At 43.8% G+C, this 16,054-nt stretch overlaps 1 protein-coding gene across 14 annotated transcripts in view; it reads left to right on the top strand.

The window, feature by feature from the left end:
- Positions 1-16,054, top strand: part of Ccdc149 (coiled-coil domain containing 149) — a 100,401-nt gene that overhangs the window by 23,366 nt on the left and 60,981 nt on the right. For all 14 annotated transcript variants that reach the window (XM_013073126.3, XM_021260216.2, XM_087187416.1 and 11 more), the window contains 2 exons: positions 7,337-7,498; positions 9,033-9,071. In XM_013073126.3, the coding sequence (XP_012928580.3) occupies positions 7,337-7,498; positions 9,033-9,071 (201 nt within the window). The remainder of the gene's footprint in view (positions 1-7,336; positions 7,499-9,032; positions 9,072-16,054) is intronic.

The raw sequence follows: 16,054 nt of genomic DNA, 5'->3' as shown, positions 1-16,054 counted from the left end.
TGCTGCCCTAATCAAATAAAGGTCTTCTCATTATTATTAATACTCCAATAATGCCCGGCACACAGTAAACATTCAGGAAATAATTTCTTTTCTCTTTCCCCTTTCTTGAAAACAAATTGAATCCCCCTTCTTCTGAGGTCAGAAGGAGAGGAAAAATTCTTGGTCCCTACTCTACATGTGAACTTGATCAATGAAATTATGCCTCGACTAAAGAGCAAAAGCAGAGTCATAAAGAGAATAAACTTGTGTCTCTTGGGGCCACCCAAGTGACCAACAGTGGGGTGTTTTCCTGTGATTGGTCCTGCTCAGCTCAGGCCTTTGGATGGGTTTGGGCAGCCCCTTGGCCCACTTGCCCGCAAATGTGACTGACACCAGCTACCATGGCTGCATTCACCTGAGCGTGTGGCTGCCCGGGCAGCACCCTGTCTAACGGCACTGTGTGAGATGAGTGGTGGCCGATCACATTAGGGAACAGCAAAGTCACCATGTTCTTTGTGGGCCTGATGCTTAGGGAACTTCAGGGACATGGTGCGTCTGCTCCTTAGCCCTAAGCCACAGTTGCTTTCTCCTTCCCCTGTAAATTAATGCCCTCAAAATATTCTCCCATGCTTCAGACACACTTATCCCATCATTCTTGACAATTTCCGAGGCAGTTCTGTAAGTCCTCTTTCCTGAGTCTCTTTAGTTGCACTGTCCTGGCTGCCTTGATGTCCTGAATTGATCCAAAATGTTCACCTTTTAGGGTCACTTTGACTTTAGGGAAGAGCCAGAAGTCACACAGAGCCAGATCCAGTGAATAAGGTGGATGAGGACACTCTGTTAATCTTCCTGCCTTTCTGTTGGATGGCACCTGGCAGCAGCTTTCACTGGATTTTAAATTTTTGATTATTATTTTTTAATCTATGCCTATATTTATTTATTTATTTATTTATTTATTTATTTAATTTTTCTGGCACCTGGGATTGGACTCAGGACCTTGCACTTGCCCGGCAGGCATGGCACCACTGAGCTACATATCCCCAGCCCCTTTCACTGTATTTTTTAATCACATCTCGTAAAGACACTTAGGAAAGAGAACCTCCAGAGCTGCCTCAGAAAGTGGCAAGAGTGGTGGGATAAGTGTGTTCAAAGTGAGGGAGAGAATTTTAAAGGAGATTAATGACAATGTATATTTTACTACTAATTCCTTTTATTATCAGTATGTGTTTGTAATAATGAATGCATTTATCATGGGGAGTTGGTACAAATAATAAAATTTAAAACATTTCAACACACTATTTTTTGAGTGGCTCTTGTGTGTGCATCTATGTATATACATTCTCATTTTCTCATTCATTCCAGATGTGTGTGTGTGTGTCACACACACATATCCAGAGAGAGTGAATGAGGAGAATTCACACATCATCTTTTTACCACACTATGCCATGCATTTTTCCAAGCACTGTAATGAGTAAGATCTGTAATTAGTAAACCAGAGTCTCTGCTGTCATGGAGAAGGAGATGCTAAAATAAATGTATAATTAAATACACAGCACAGGGTCAAGTAGTGACACAGGCTATGAAATGAGATAAATGGACTGAGAGTCAGGGGATGGGAGAAAGAGGTGAGCAACCTGAGAAGAAAACAGCAGAGACTTGAATGAAGCCAGTGGGCAAGCTGAGCTATGCAAACAGAAAGGATGTCATGCAAAGGCCCTGGGGTGGGACTCATATACCTTCCTCTGAGCTATTCAGTGACCTTGGGGAGTGCCTCGCTGAAAATATGGTTTTACCAGAGAGAGATAGCATGTCAAATTGCTAATCACTAATTTAGTACCATCTTGGAATAGTAAAAAGAGCTTGGGATGTGTAGTGGGAAGTTCTGGTTTGAGCTGATACTGTGAGTAATAAGACCTGAGAAAGACACTTACCTCTCTGAACCCCAGCTACCTTGCCTGTAAAATGGGAAACCAGTTCTCATCCCTGCTGGCTTAGAATATGACAATCAAGTGAAATGGTGAAGTGGTTTGTTCACTTTTAGTGCTAGGAAAACAATGTGTTTAACTTCTGTAAAAGTTTGCCCAGCACTCTGACACAGCAGGCCCCCTCCAGGCTCCCAGCAGCTTCTGTGGAGTGGGCGGGGCAGGAACTGATTGGGGCGGGGCCTCCATCCCAAAGAACGCACTAATTACTTCCACAGCCTCTGTTCTGCTTCCTTGTGCACCTCCTGTCTCTTTACTCACTTCCCCCACAATCTCCCCGCAGCCAAGATGTCCCCCTGCCCCGCCCACCCCAGCCTCACCATGCCTGTTCTGTGCTCACACTACAGGTTTGTTGAATGAATGAAGAAATGTGCAGGGTGGCTTATTACAGAAGAGCCATTTTCCAGGTTTGAGAGTGCAGCCCCAATAAATGTGTGAATCGGGGCCTGTGTGTGTGCCGCCATGTCCTGCACACCTACTCCAAAGGAAAGTTGCACGAAACAGTCTCGGCATACCCGTACTCCACAGCATGCAGCCCCGGAGTTCTGCTCTGTATCTTTTTTTTTTTTTCCTAAAGAAAATGAGGGTTACAAGGGAATTGATTTCACTACCCAGACTAATGCATCATGACCTGCAATTTGAAAACACGGTTACAGAATAATCTGGCAGAGAGAAACCTTGTTCTTTGCAATGGGGTGAGCTACTTGGGAGGATCTTCAGGGTTTAGCCCAGATTCTTGATGCTGATTCTGAGAGACTGAGAAAATAGGAGGCAAAGGGAACTGGCAGCTAAGCATTATGGTGACTTGAAGGTTTGCTGCATTTAACGTACATTTAGTTTTTCATGGCCTAGGTAAGGATGTAGAAATCTAATGGATGCTTAGATATTTGGGCAATTGCTGTTTGAGAAAGGTTTGAATTTAGTCACATAGGTCATTGAAACTGGGTTGAGATTTACAAGGGTGACCTTCAAATAAATACCATGTTCTGTGTCCAAAATGCCGGGCTCCAGATGTGCTGCCGATGCATGAATCTTGGGCGTCTGAAAGGAGTTGTGTGAGGGCACTGACTACTGGGTGCCCTCCCCTGGCCCGCAGTAGCTGTGATGAAGCACGCTGACTTTTCCTGGGCTTGTTCATGGCTGTCCACACCCTGAGGTTGAAATAGGAAATGACACAGGACTCCCAAATGGTATAGGGAAAATATTATAACTCCCAACCTGCTAGATGTCCGACATGTCGAGTTCATGTTCCCCCAAATCGAAGAATGAATTCTAAGGAACACTGGAGGTTCAGAGGAGGAAATATTTATTGAGGGGAAAGATACAGCTCCTGAGAGGCAGGAGGGGACCCGAAAGTGGGTTGCCAAGGACCCCACTTCTCAGGGGAAGTTTTACAGAGCACAACAACAGCGTGGGTAATAGCTATGATCAACCTGTAAGATTGTAAGTATAGTCGCTTAGGTAACATTGATCCAATGGGGAACCAAGTCACAGAGTAAGCATACATGGAAAGAACAAAGAATTTTTCAGGAAGGGATGAGTCTGAGGGTCTTGGTCACCCAAAGAGGTGACTGATGTCTATCTGGACTTCATTAGAGCAGGTGTTACCACTTGTCTTAGGCCTGGTGCTTCTGTCTTTATCTTGAGGCCTGGCCTCCAACAGATGCCCCTCCAACCACAGCTGTAATGTGTTTCTACCTTGGTCCTGACTCTTGAGGGCCTTGCCCTGTCTGACTGCCTGTTAGTCAATATTTCTGCCCAGCTTAGCTGTCTATAATAGGCTGAAGGTCAAGAGCACCCTCATGTCAGCACTGGTCACCAACCAGAGGGGAAAACGGGTTTGGAGTTCAGACAACAGGAAATGAAATGTTTTTATCCAGGGACCAGGTTTTTTCTTTCTGAAATTCAACAAGGCCATTTACCCCTTTGGGGCCAGTGCCCAGCTCAAAGAAGGACCCAGGAGATGTTTGTCGAGTGAAGTACTGAGTCCAACCACAGCTTATAAAACTCTCCCATCATGCTCAAACAGTTTGGAGAAACTAACTCTAGTTCCTTCCTGAGGCCCTTTAAGTTTTATCCCATTTCTTGTAAGTAGATATAAACCTTATTTTTTCCACAAGTGGTTCCTCACAGAAAGCACTTGTGGACTCTGGTATTTCTTTTTCATTTTCCTTCAGGCTTTGCAACTGAGGAAGGAGGAGGCAAGCCCGTAGTTTTAGAGAAAGTTGAGTCCATAAATAAAGCCTTTAGTACTCATTTGCTGTAGGTTCAGAAAAGTAGCCACATGAAAATTTCCTGGCTTCCATGTACCAGCTAGATGCAGTAACCTATGGCATGAATATTCTGATTTCAGGTGTGTGTGTGTTTGTGTGTGTGAAGAATTGGGATTTCTCAGGCTTGCTTTTATAAAGGTCTGGGTTCAAATTCAGGCTCTCCCAATCCTTTGGCACATTACATAAATGCTTTCCTTCTAGCCTCATTTTCTTAGTTATAAATATTGGTAATTATGACATCATAGTGTTGTCATAAGGGTTAAAGGAGGTCATACATGTAAAGCACTTGTCATGAAACTTTGCCTTTTGGGGTTAATAGTAAAACAAATGTGATGACAGTGGCCCTGTTGTTAGGGTGACATAGCACAATCTCTACCAACCCCACTCCTCACATTGCTTATGTGGATGTATTAGTCAGCAGGGGCCAAGTTACCATCAGTAACAAACAACCTTCAAATCTCAGCACCTGAACACTGCAGCCATTTATCTGTGGACCGTGCAGTGTTCTCTGTGGATCCGAGTAACTGTCCAGGATAGTCGTCTTCTGTTAGCTCTGTACTCAGCTCCACCTCAGTCTTATGAATGAAGTTTTAGCCTATGATTTTTGCTGATAAAAATAATGACATAGAATAAAAGGTTTGACCATCAGTGCTGTAGACCATAGCACAAAGAAGAAAGAAGAGTCCAGCATGGTTACTAGCGACTACCTACCCTTTTTTTTTGTAGCTCCAGCTTCATATTCTAGACCAGTGGTGGCGAACCTCTGGCACGTGTGCCACAGTCGACTGTTTATTATCATCCTCATTGACAGCTCTAAAAGGTTCGCCATCACTGTTCTAGTCAGACTGTGTTTGTGTTCTTACCTTTTGCTGTAACTGTCCCACCTCAGATAATGGCGCTGCAGAGCTCTGCTCTTCACAGTGGAGCCCATGGGGCTGAAGGCCTCTGGGCCTGTTTTCTCCTAGGTCCTGCAGACCTGGAAGCAAGGCTTCCCACCTCCCCGACAGCTTCCAAGTCCTACCTCCACCAACAGTGCCTCAGGAGGAAACCTTAGGAGAAAGATGGCAACACTGTGGCCCTTGCTTGGCACCTCCACTAGACCAGATGTTTCACCCTGACTTTCCTTCTGCAGTTTACAGCATCTCCCCACTGTTGAGATTTTCTTCCCAAAAATCAAAGACACGCAGTGCAGTGTCTTCAGGTCCTCAAGTCTGAATCTGATAAATGAAGGAACAAAGGTGGCTGTCTTTGTACCACCAATCCTCATAGCACTGACAACCAAGGCTGCTGATTTCGAGAAAAGGACAGGAGGCACAAGGGCAGATCTGTTAAATTGTGTGTAAATGGTCTTTTTCCTGTGAAATCTCAATACTTCCCCTAGGATATTACAGTCAGGTTCGGAGCCACTCTTTTCTGATATTTACTCATTCGGGATTTTACTCTTGAGAAACCACTGTAGCAACAGAACCATTTCACCTCCATGAGGACAATGTCAAAGTCTCCAAATCCAGGACGTCTTAAGGCAGGATTCCAGCCTCATTACTGCCAGGAATAAAATTCATCCAAGGTGAAGTGTCCTCGCTTGGAACTCAAATCTGTCTCAGAATGGTTTTTCTTTCCCCTTTGTTTTTGAAGCTAAGCAATTACTTTTTTTTTTAAGAAAAAAAAATTATGCTAATGCACAAAACTCTTTTTTTTTTTTCCTTTCATTTATTTGAAGTTGAACTTAACACAGTCAGTTCTGAGAGAGCACTATATATGAGTGATGCTTTTTGTCCGTGAAAGCCCATTGACTCAAATGGTATGGGAGTGCTGATGCTCTGTCTGCTTTGTGGGAGCGTCCATAATGACAAAGTACTCGTGTCACAGTGTATAATGAAACTATAAATTGTTTTCATGAATGCTCTGAATTTGATCTTTTACGGGGCAAATTCAAAAGGTATTTAGTGCCACATTTCACATATGTGAATAACACCAGCCCGTGCAATATATCCAGTAACAGTGGAGACTCTTCACAGGGCCCATCCTGGCCAGTGTGGTGAGTGACTGTCAGGAGCGGGTATTTCATGGTGCAGGGCAGTGGGGAGAAGGAGAGATGAAAAAAATCCCATCACTGGGAAGGAAGCAAGAGTTCCAGTGAGGTGTGCGATTGTTTGGAGAGGATTCCACTGTGGCTCCTGGGTGGTGGGTACCTGCATTTGAGTCACAGAAGTTACCCAGATCAGGGCCACGTTAGGGTGCAGGTTGGCAGGTGGGAGTGTGTCTCCTGGGTTGTGTGGGCAGGGACAGTCTAGTGGTGTGAGTTATAGTTCAATTAAACTATTTTAATTACATTTTTGGGTATGTTTTATTATAGAAGCCATATGGGTTTATCCCTGAAAATAATCAGAAAATACAGAAAAACAAAGAAAAATGTAAAAACTTGGGTTTTTAAAACTGGGAGTGGACTCACACCGAGAATCCCAGCACTGAGGAGACTGAGGCAGGAGGATTGCAAGTTTAAGACCAGCCTGGGCTACGTAGTGAGTTGCAGGCTAGCCTGAAATACATAGTGAGACCCTGTCTCAAAAACAGCAGCAACAGAAAAATGAAAATAAAAACTTGGGCAACTCAAGAGAGCATTATCAGCAATATTTTTACAAAATTCTTATCAAATATCTTTGCATATCACTTTGCAAAATTTTAATTTTACATAATCTTATCTGGTTATAAACATCCTTTTTAAACAAAATTGGGGCTCAGCTATTTATTTGCCTATGTAATTTTAAAAAATACACTGCTTTCCTCCCAAGCTGAAGGCCCCAAGTTCAATGCCTGGTACAGAAAGAAACAAAAACAAAAACAAAAAAAACACCCCAAAACGTTGCTTTTTAAGTTATTGCTAGTTAAGTTATCCATCCCAGTATGTGGAAGTTCCTGGATGTCCAATAATTGGGTTCTGTTTCAAGTGTACCACGCCTCAGGCACTGTGGGCACCTTTGTCCCTCACTGGCAAACATCCTTGGGGATGCGATCCCTAAAAATGAAAGGGGGTGGGTCAGAGGCAGCATGTGGGAAGCTACCCGCCTCTCCTGAGCTGCTGCGGATGTGTTTGCTTGGCAGTACCTGGTGTGCAAGAGGAAGCTGGACAGTAAGAAGGAGGCGCTGCTCATCCTGTCCAAGGAGCTGGACGCCTGCCAGCAGGAGCGGGACCAGTTTAAGCTCATGGCCAACCAGCTGCGCGAACGCCACCAATCCCTGAAGAAGAAGTACCGAGAGCTGATCGTAAGTACGACACCACGGGGACTTTCCTGTGCCCTCTGTGAAGGCAGAAAGAGGGAGATTTCACAGCCCATTCCCCCAAAAAGGATTGGATTTAAGAGATGCAAACATGGAAAAGTTAAGAAGTGGCGGTCACTACCCTGTGTCCTCCACAACCCAGCCCCGCTTCCGGTGGACACGAACTTCCTGATTGCTTGCTCAGCGCATGCGCACATGGCCTAAGTGTTTATGGGTGGCAGGCAGTTGCCTTGTCCATGCATCCATGTGGACTTTTAAAAAATGATTTTAAGGGGACAGGGATTTAGCTCAGTGGTTCTGCTGCCTGCCTTGCTAGCACAAGGTCCGGAGTTTGATCCCCGGTACCCCCCCCGCCCCCCCCCAAAAAAAAGATTTTGAAAGAGGATTCATATTCTAAAATCTGCATGAATACAGCTACACGTGCCTATTTAAATTTAAGCTAAATTAACTAGAATTAAATAAGATACTCAGCTGTTCAGTGTCACGTGTCATATTTCGTGGGCTCTGTGGCCATAGGTAGCTGCTGTCCTGGGAGCTGATACAGGACATTCATCATTGCAGAGCTTTCGACCTGGCAGTGTTGTGTTACCTTGCTCTAAAAGAGTCTCTTTTCGCTCACCACTTTATTTGGGCAGCTTTCAAGGCCACACGTACAGACTTAACACATTCTCAGGAACATTTGCCTAGGCATTTGGGAGCCACAATTTTTATAACTTTTCTCTTTTGAGGGGCTTTTTGATCTTCCCGTTGTTTTCCTATGGCAAGATGTTTAAGGATGCAAATTTCCCTGAAGCAAGGGTACCAATAGCATAGTGCTCTTTTGTACCCTGGCCTTTTTCCTTATTGATGTGGTCTCTTTTTTAAGTGCAGATGCTATTGCTAGTGTTTCACCATGGTGCTGTGGAGTAGAAATAGAATAGAAAAGTGTTTTGTATTAAAGTAATGTAGATTCATGTTTATACAGCATCCATATAGAGTGTGCCTTGCATATTCACCTGAGGAATTTGTATTCCCAGATGGCACCAAAGGGAGAGGAAGTCAGTCCTTAAAAGGTAAAAAGCCAATAGGACTGGAAGTTGTCAGTTAATTTTCTTTTATTTTGAGCAAATTGTATCTCCTTTTCCATTATTCTGCCTGCAGAGAATATCAGTCACTGTTCTTTTGGTTCTGTTTAAAAGAACTCAAGCCAAGTGAAATATTATTTCAGCTTATGATCTGCTCAAAACTCACTTTGATAAATCTAGAGGGTTTTTTTTCTTTACCTTACATAGTTTTCGAAAATATATAAGGTCGGTCTTAATTAAAACTGATTTCCTAGTGGCTTTTCTAAAATAATTCTGGTTCAGTTTATAGTTAATTTTTTAAAAAAGTATAGCTGAACTTAGACGTGCTCATTACTAGTTAGTTGCCTGGTGGTGGGGTTGTTTGAATTCAGGTTCATAGTTTGGTTCAGTTGCTGAAGTCTGTGCACATAAAATATTTTTTAAAAAAGCAAAATACAATATTTGTTTCTTTGTAGGATGGAGATCCGTCACTTCCCCCTGAAAAGAGGAAACAGGTAAGACTCACTCTGGATCTTGGATAACTCCAGATTAAGATTATTGTTGCCTTCCTACAGCTGGAATAATTGAGGAATCCCTAGACAGAGGAAGCACACTTCTTTTAATTTCCCAGAATCCTCTGTGGGTGTGGGTGGCAGAGGCTGTGAAGAGGGTCAGGAGCTGGGAGCAGGAGCCCGGGGAGAGCCTGCCAGGTACAGCAGGGTGCCTGGGGGCTGTAGCGCTTTACTCACTGGGAGTTCTAGGGAAGTGTGCTGCCCTGCCTTTAGATTCTTCCACTTCACACTTTCGAAGCTGTCTTCCATCAACACTCACAAGCCATTTACTTTTTTTTTTTCTAATGATTCCAATATTGCTTATTGACTAATTTATTTCCTCACTTCCTTATATATGAGTGTACCTGTCTCTGGACTTCTGATCTGTTCCATGGAGCTTCCCTGTAGTTCTGTGGTTGTATCATATTATTCTAATTGCTTCTGCTTTACGATACTGTCGGGTTTGTGTGTGTGTGTGTGTTGTGGTATTGGGAATCAAAACCCAGGGCTAATACTGACCTATATTCCTAACCCTTTCCTTCTTTCTTCCTCCCTCCTCCTCGTTCTCTCTCTCTCTCTCTCTCTCTCTCTCTCTCTCTCTCTCTCTCCTGGCTGAGTTGTTCAGTATCCTCCTGCCTCTGCCTCCCAAATAGCTGAAATTACAGGTGTGTACCAGTACACCTGGCACTTTAAAATACTTTTACTATCTAGTTGAGTTAGCCTCTTTTCCTTTGCTCTTCTTTTTCAATGTTTCTTGTTTGTTACTTTTTCCAGGTAAAACTGAGAAACTTTTTACCAAGTCTTCCTCTGATCCCCCCCCCCCCGACAAATCCTATTGAGATTTTGTTAAGTTTGTTTCATTAAGTTGATAAAAGTGAGCATCTAAATTTGTTAGATGATGAAAGTGAGCATCTGAGTCTGTTAAATTTGTTTTGATTTTTGATGCTGATGAGTAGCAAATTTATTAAATTTGTTACTTTATAAATGAATTTGGTCTCTCTCATATATATATATGAAAGAGCAATCTTTTTCCAAAGGTGCCTTTGTAGAGCTTTCATTAACTTCACAATATACTCCAGCGTGCCCTGATTTATAGGTTTTTATGTGCTTGAGGGGAGCCCAGATAGTGGTCATATTAATGGTGGTTAATTCGCAAACTGAATTGGATGAGAACCAAATCAAATTTCCTCATAAGGTCAACACTGAATCTAATCATTCAATTTGATTTGATTCTCAACCAATTTGGCTAGCGACCATAATCATGGAAAGAATTAAGTTTGTTAACTGAAGTACCAATGTACAAGCAAGGACACAGGAATTGTCTGCCTGTTCACAGCTGTAATGGTTACCCAACATCCTGGGTTCCCTGTTGATATGTCCATGGACATCCTGCTCATTGATGAAGTATCAGGCACCACAGATAATATGTGTTTGTTGGTTTCTTTGAGACTTTTGGTGCTGGTGTGCAGTATGCACACACACACACACACACACACACGACTTTTATCTGTAAACAGCAACTCAGTCCCATGGTCACCCCTGTAGTCATGGAAGGTTCCTTGTTTCCATATCCCTTCCTGATTTATGGATTAGCTTATAATGTTCCACTTTTGATCTAAAGACTAATTTTTCTATGGAGCTAATTGATGTTTTTTTCTGAACAAAATTACATGGAAATTTATCATTACTGTTTAAAAACTAGAATCCTTCCTCTTGAATTGCGGGGTGTTTTTGATGGTTATAAGCAGTCATTTTTGCTGTGATTTTAGAGTTTGTTACTATTCATGAAGGAGTTTTACAGTTTTAAGTGAATTCACGTTCTGCGACTTTATAATAAAAAATTTACATCGACTGAGGAGAATCTGATGAATTCCACTAAGTTCGTCAAGCGGTGTTCTTACAGTTCTGAAAATACAAGTTCAAGAGCTTAAACATTGGTGATGTTGCTTTTAACGCAGCGTTTAGTTTCTGTCCCTTTAGGGTTTAGTATGGTGGTGAGATCTGGGTCTATGCAGCCTTCCTGCCTCAGTTGGAGAACTCATTGGATGAGATAGGGTGTTTGGGGATGCAGGTGACAGAAATCCTAAGCTGTGTGACCAGTTAAGGAACTGATCCCGAATAACCAGATGTTCTGGGCTAGCACAGGCTTTAGAGGTTGTGTGGTCAGTGGTCTCATGAAGTTCTCATGTATTTACTCTCTCTACTCTGTCACATTTAGCAAGTAAAACTACAGGAGACTCAGGTAAACTTGGACCTAAGATAGCCAGTGAATATTTCATTAATGTAAGAGTGTCCCCTGTGCAATGTTGGGGGTATACGGCATACTTAGACTAAAATATTCTTCATTGTTTATCTGAATTCAAATTCAGCTGGGCATCCTGCATTTTATCTGACAGCTCTCTATTGTGCCCACTGTCATGTCAGCTTCCTCTTGTGCTTAGTATCAGCTTCTGTCTGTGGCTGATTCCCCTATCCTGGAGAGATTGAAATCCTGGCCCTGAAATATGAGCCTTTCTCTCCTGCTGGTTGACCAGTGTGGGACATTTTCCCATTCCTGGTTTTAGGGCCTTTAGAGGAGAGTACCCATGGCCATTGGCTTAGATTGGTCATCCCGGATGGAAGGGCTGTTAGGAGTCATCAGTGACACCTTCCAGATTAACTGTGTGGCCTTGGGGAAACTGCTCTGGGTGTCCAAGTCTCAGCTTTCTTATCCACAAAATGGGAATAAACATGGTACCCATGGCATAGAGAGGATGTAAAGAATGTGTAAGGATGCTTTCCGTTGTACTTGGAACTCAAAGTAGCTTGGGCCGAGGAGGAACAGAAGAGTTCATGGGAGCAGAAGAGTGGGTTGAGCAGCCCCCATGGGAGCAGAAACACAGCTGGCCTCAGGGGTGGGTACAGTCAGGGCTCAGCTGCCCCTGGTCTCTGCTCTGTGCTCAGCTCTCTCTGCTCATCATAGTTTCTTTTAGTGACTCCGCTTGTCCTCAGATCGCTGATACAGCAGGCAACCCTCCTGGAGCCATAGATTCCACACCATGGTCACTAGGAAAAGACTGCCCCCTGGTCCCCCAGGGTGGGCTCCCACAGCCAGGCTCGAGCCTGGCCGTATCAAGGCTGGGCAGGCTTTGTTGGGTGTCCTAAAGATACCGGTGGCTCCTGCTATTGCCTTGTGAAGTGCTGCTGGGCAGACAGTGCCATGAACATCTGGGTTACACACCTGCTTAAGATGGCCCCGGAGTGATCATTAATCCTGACCACATCCACCCTACTTTTTTTTTTCTTTTGCAGAACTGGGAATTGAACCCAAGGCCTTTTCACTGAGCTACATCCTCAGCCATTTTTTATTTTTCATTTCGAGGCCATGGATGGTCTCATTCATTTCCCATCCAGCCATGTGAGGTGTGTCCGGTATCCTCAGGGTCAGCTGTTCAGGGCCATTCGGGGCTTACGGAGGTCGAGGGAGTTGCCCACAGGAGGCAGTGTAGGTAGCTGCTGCCATGGTCCAGCTGAGACCTTGCAGCCCTCTTGGAGCTCCTGCTGACAACTAGCAAGACCCAGTGAGTCCTTAGTGATCACCCTGTGTGTTCAGCGCCATTTTTTTCACTGCTGGGTACTGAACCCAGGACCTCACACATGTTGGACAAGCTGTCTATCACTTAGCTACATCCCCACCAGCCCTTTTAATTTTTTAAATTTTGAGACAAGGTCTTGTTACATTTTTCAGGCTGGCCTTGAACTTTTCAATCTTCCTGGCTCAGCCTCACAAATAGCTGGGGTTATGGATGTGTGCTACCATGCCTGCTTTCCAGTGCTCATTTAGACAAAGAAGACATGGGAGTGAAAAGAGTTTGACCCGAACCCTTGAACTAATTGAAGTAGTGTTGTAGTTAAGGCGACCACCCCTAGCTCTCCTAAGACTATCTCATTTATACATCTTATCTTGGCATCAAATTTTATTAGTGCACCTTTCACTCCCCAAGGTGTCTCCGTTCAGATGATCGATAATACAGCCACTTTACTTCTAGTAGAGATGCCATAAATAGATAGTCAACAATATCATTAAAATATATAGGATGTAAGATGGTATTCGTTGCAGATAGAGGCCAAGGTTAAGGAGGGGATTTTGACTAAGTAATGAGAAAAATGTCTTGATAAAGTTGGGGGAAAACAGTTCTAGAATTAGACAAAAAGAAGACTCTTGTCCCTTTAGAATATTTCAAAGTTTTATTTGCTCTTAGCTTGTTGTTAGTTGACTGGGGCCTGTGATTGGTTTTTGGTAAAAACCAATCTCTTCATTAGCCCAGTGTGGGCAGGAAATGCGGTACTCATTGTTTAGGGCCTTGTTACCCTGTGGGTTTCCATTTAGCAGCTTTGGTGTGGATGTGTGGGTGAGTAGGGGAAAGGAGAGGAGGCACACATGTTTCTGAAACTGCTCCATCTGCTGGAAGTGGGTGGCTGCCCACACCCTCACCTTCCATGTTGAACCCTGGGGGAAAACAGCAGATGAAGTATTTACCCCGGTCCTGCTGCAGTTGTGTAAGTGGAAGGCAAGGGACCAAAAGCCTCTACCGGGTTAGCAGATGTGATTCAGAGGTGACAAGGTGTGTGGACTGGAAGCCCACTGAACATCTTGCTGCCCACTGTCCTTGAAGCTCTCTGTTTCTTGGCTAGGAAGGTGAAACTCTGTGACCTTCCTACTGGGCTCTTCCCTGTTGGTTTCTCCACTTGGAGGGAGAGATTGCTATGGCCACTTCTGGTTGCTCTCAGTCACATTATTTCTCTGATGGGTGATTCTTACCGTCCTGTGAGCCAGAGACGGCTGTGAGAAATGGCTGAAAGCCACGGTCCACATGCACACCCATGTGAAGTTTGCATCCCATTTATGGAGTCACAGATCCTCCATAGCCATCCGTGAATCCTTGACTGCATTTGTAGTGCTTTGTGCTTTTCAGAGACTGTGTATATATTCATGCATGATGCCCTTAATTTCCCCACTGTCCTCTGAGGTTACACTAGCAGGTTTGTGTTTCATAAAGTTGCCAGGCAGCATGCTGGGTGACAGTAAATAAGAATGGCTTAGATTCTGGAGTTCAATTGCACGGATTCAAATTTAACCCTTCTGCTTGCTGGCTGGGTGATCTTGGGCAATCTGTGTAATATCTCTGAACTTCAATTTCCTTCTCATCAAAGTGGATATAACAATGAGATGTAGTCACAGTGTCCTTCTGAGGAATTGGTGTGGTAATGTTTATAATACTCATTGCCCGATAAGTGGTGAGTATTGGATGGATGTCGCATATTTTAAATTTTCCCTGCAGCTTATCCGAGGCCACAGAGCAGTTAAATAGAACGGGACTAGAATCCAGATCCACTGCTCGTAGTTGGTGTTCTAAGTCAGGATTTTGGTTCTGTCCTTGGTCCTCAGACTGTTCAAGCAGGGAGGAACTATGGTCAGCAATCAGTCCAGCCCAGTTTGGAAGTCCAAAGATTAAATGCCTCATTCAGAGCCCTCTCTTTAGGAAGCTGAGCTAGGGATTTGACTGCAACAGTCTTCTTTCTTGTAGCCACCTGTATCTGGCCAGTACATTTTCCTGCTTTTAAAAAATCACCCCCTGGCAGAACAGACTAGAACTTCTGTGTGTGTAGTTCGAGAGACATAGTTGTCGAGGCTTTCTTTTGGAGCTTGGAATCCTTTTTAAAACAACTCAATTTCCAATGGCAAATCATCCGTTAAAGAAGCTGTGAAGAAATCGTGACAACAGTGATGGCACTAATAGCTTCTCATGGGACACTGAATTGGGAACGTCTGCTCGTTCCTCCAGGCAGAACTGTACACAGCTCCCCACTTCGCTCAGCAGTGAGAGATCACCAAAGAATCTCATATGACCCTTTCAATATTTTTCTTTTGCTAAACAAGCAGTTCCTCCAAAGGAGACAAAGGGGAATTTAAATTATCTTGGGTTAATCTTCTTATGAGATGGGATTCTTTCAGGTCACAGCGGTACATTTCTGCTCTACAAGCTCCTCCTTGAACAAATAGTCATATACATTATAATCTCTTTGTCTTTTGCTGTTTTGATTTCCAGCAGTCATACCATGGGAGACGTCTCTCCTGGTCCAGGAGGGAGTCGTTGCTTTCTTGCCTCTAAAAAGCGATGGCTTATTTATACAGTGACAAGTTCAAGATGACAACTCTGGAGAAAACAAGAGTGTAGAGTGGCCCTGTGTGGGATGGGAGGGAGCCTTTTATTGCAGTAGAAAAGCTTTTTGGTCAAGCTTATTTGAGTCCCCCGTGGCTGCAAATCAGAGTGACTTTGTACACACGTCCTGGTTTGATGCTCAGAACATAAAACTTCCTTCAAAGACCCGAAATTCTTTGAGATGTTTCTTTTCATAACACTTTGAATGGCATGACTTAACTGTTATACTGGAGAAGCCAGGAAAAAGTCCGAGGGCCAGCTGCCTGTGCCCTCCCACATCCTAACCATGGCAACTTCATCCTGAGCAATGCACCTCTGCAAGCCCTTCGAATCCTTGTAACAATTTTGCAAAGAAAAGGGGAGCATCCACCAATGTCGATGAGTAAATTTAGGCTGGAGGAGTCTAGAGTACTTGGGAGCTACATTTAAGGAGCAATGGCAAGGATTAATTAAACATGTATTTAAATAGCAACCTCCCAAGCCCATTTGTCAGGGTTGGGCTGTGAGGCCTAGAACCCAGTTCATTCATTTGCAAGCATGTATTGAGATGAACAGGAGGGAGTAGGCTGCTGGAGGTTACTCCTTAAATCCAAGACCAGGTGCAGGATAAACTCTAGGGTGGTGGCTTTTTGTAAATAAGGAAGCTGTCCCTGCAGTAGAGGTCATTGCTTTGGCAGTTACTGTGAATAGGGGGCCCTTGCTGAGCAAAGCAGGTTTTACTCTATTACTGTTTTCAGAGGAGTC

The sequence above is a fragment of the Heterocephalus glaber genome, unplaced genomic scaffold (genome assembly GCF_053883595.1).
Source record: "Heterocephalus glaber isolate CG9 unplaced genomic scaffold, H.glaber_assembly_v1.0 deba00001509, whole genome shotgun sequence".
NCBI lineage: Eukaryota > Metazoa > Chordata > Mammalia > Rodentia > Bathyergidae > Heterocephalus > Heterocephalus glaber.
Note: the sequence above shows the minus strand (reverse complement) of the source record. Positions and strands in the feature narration are given on the sequence as shown.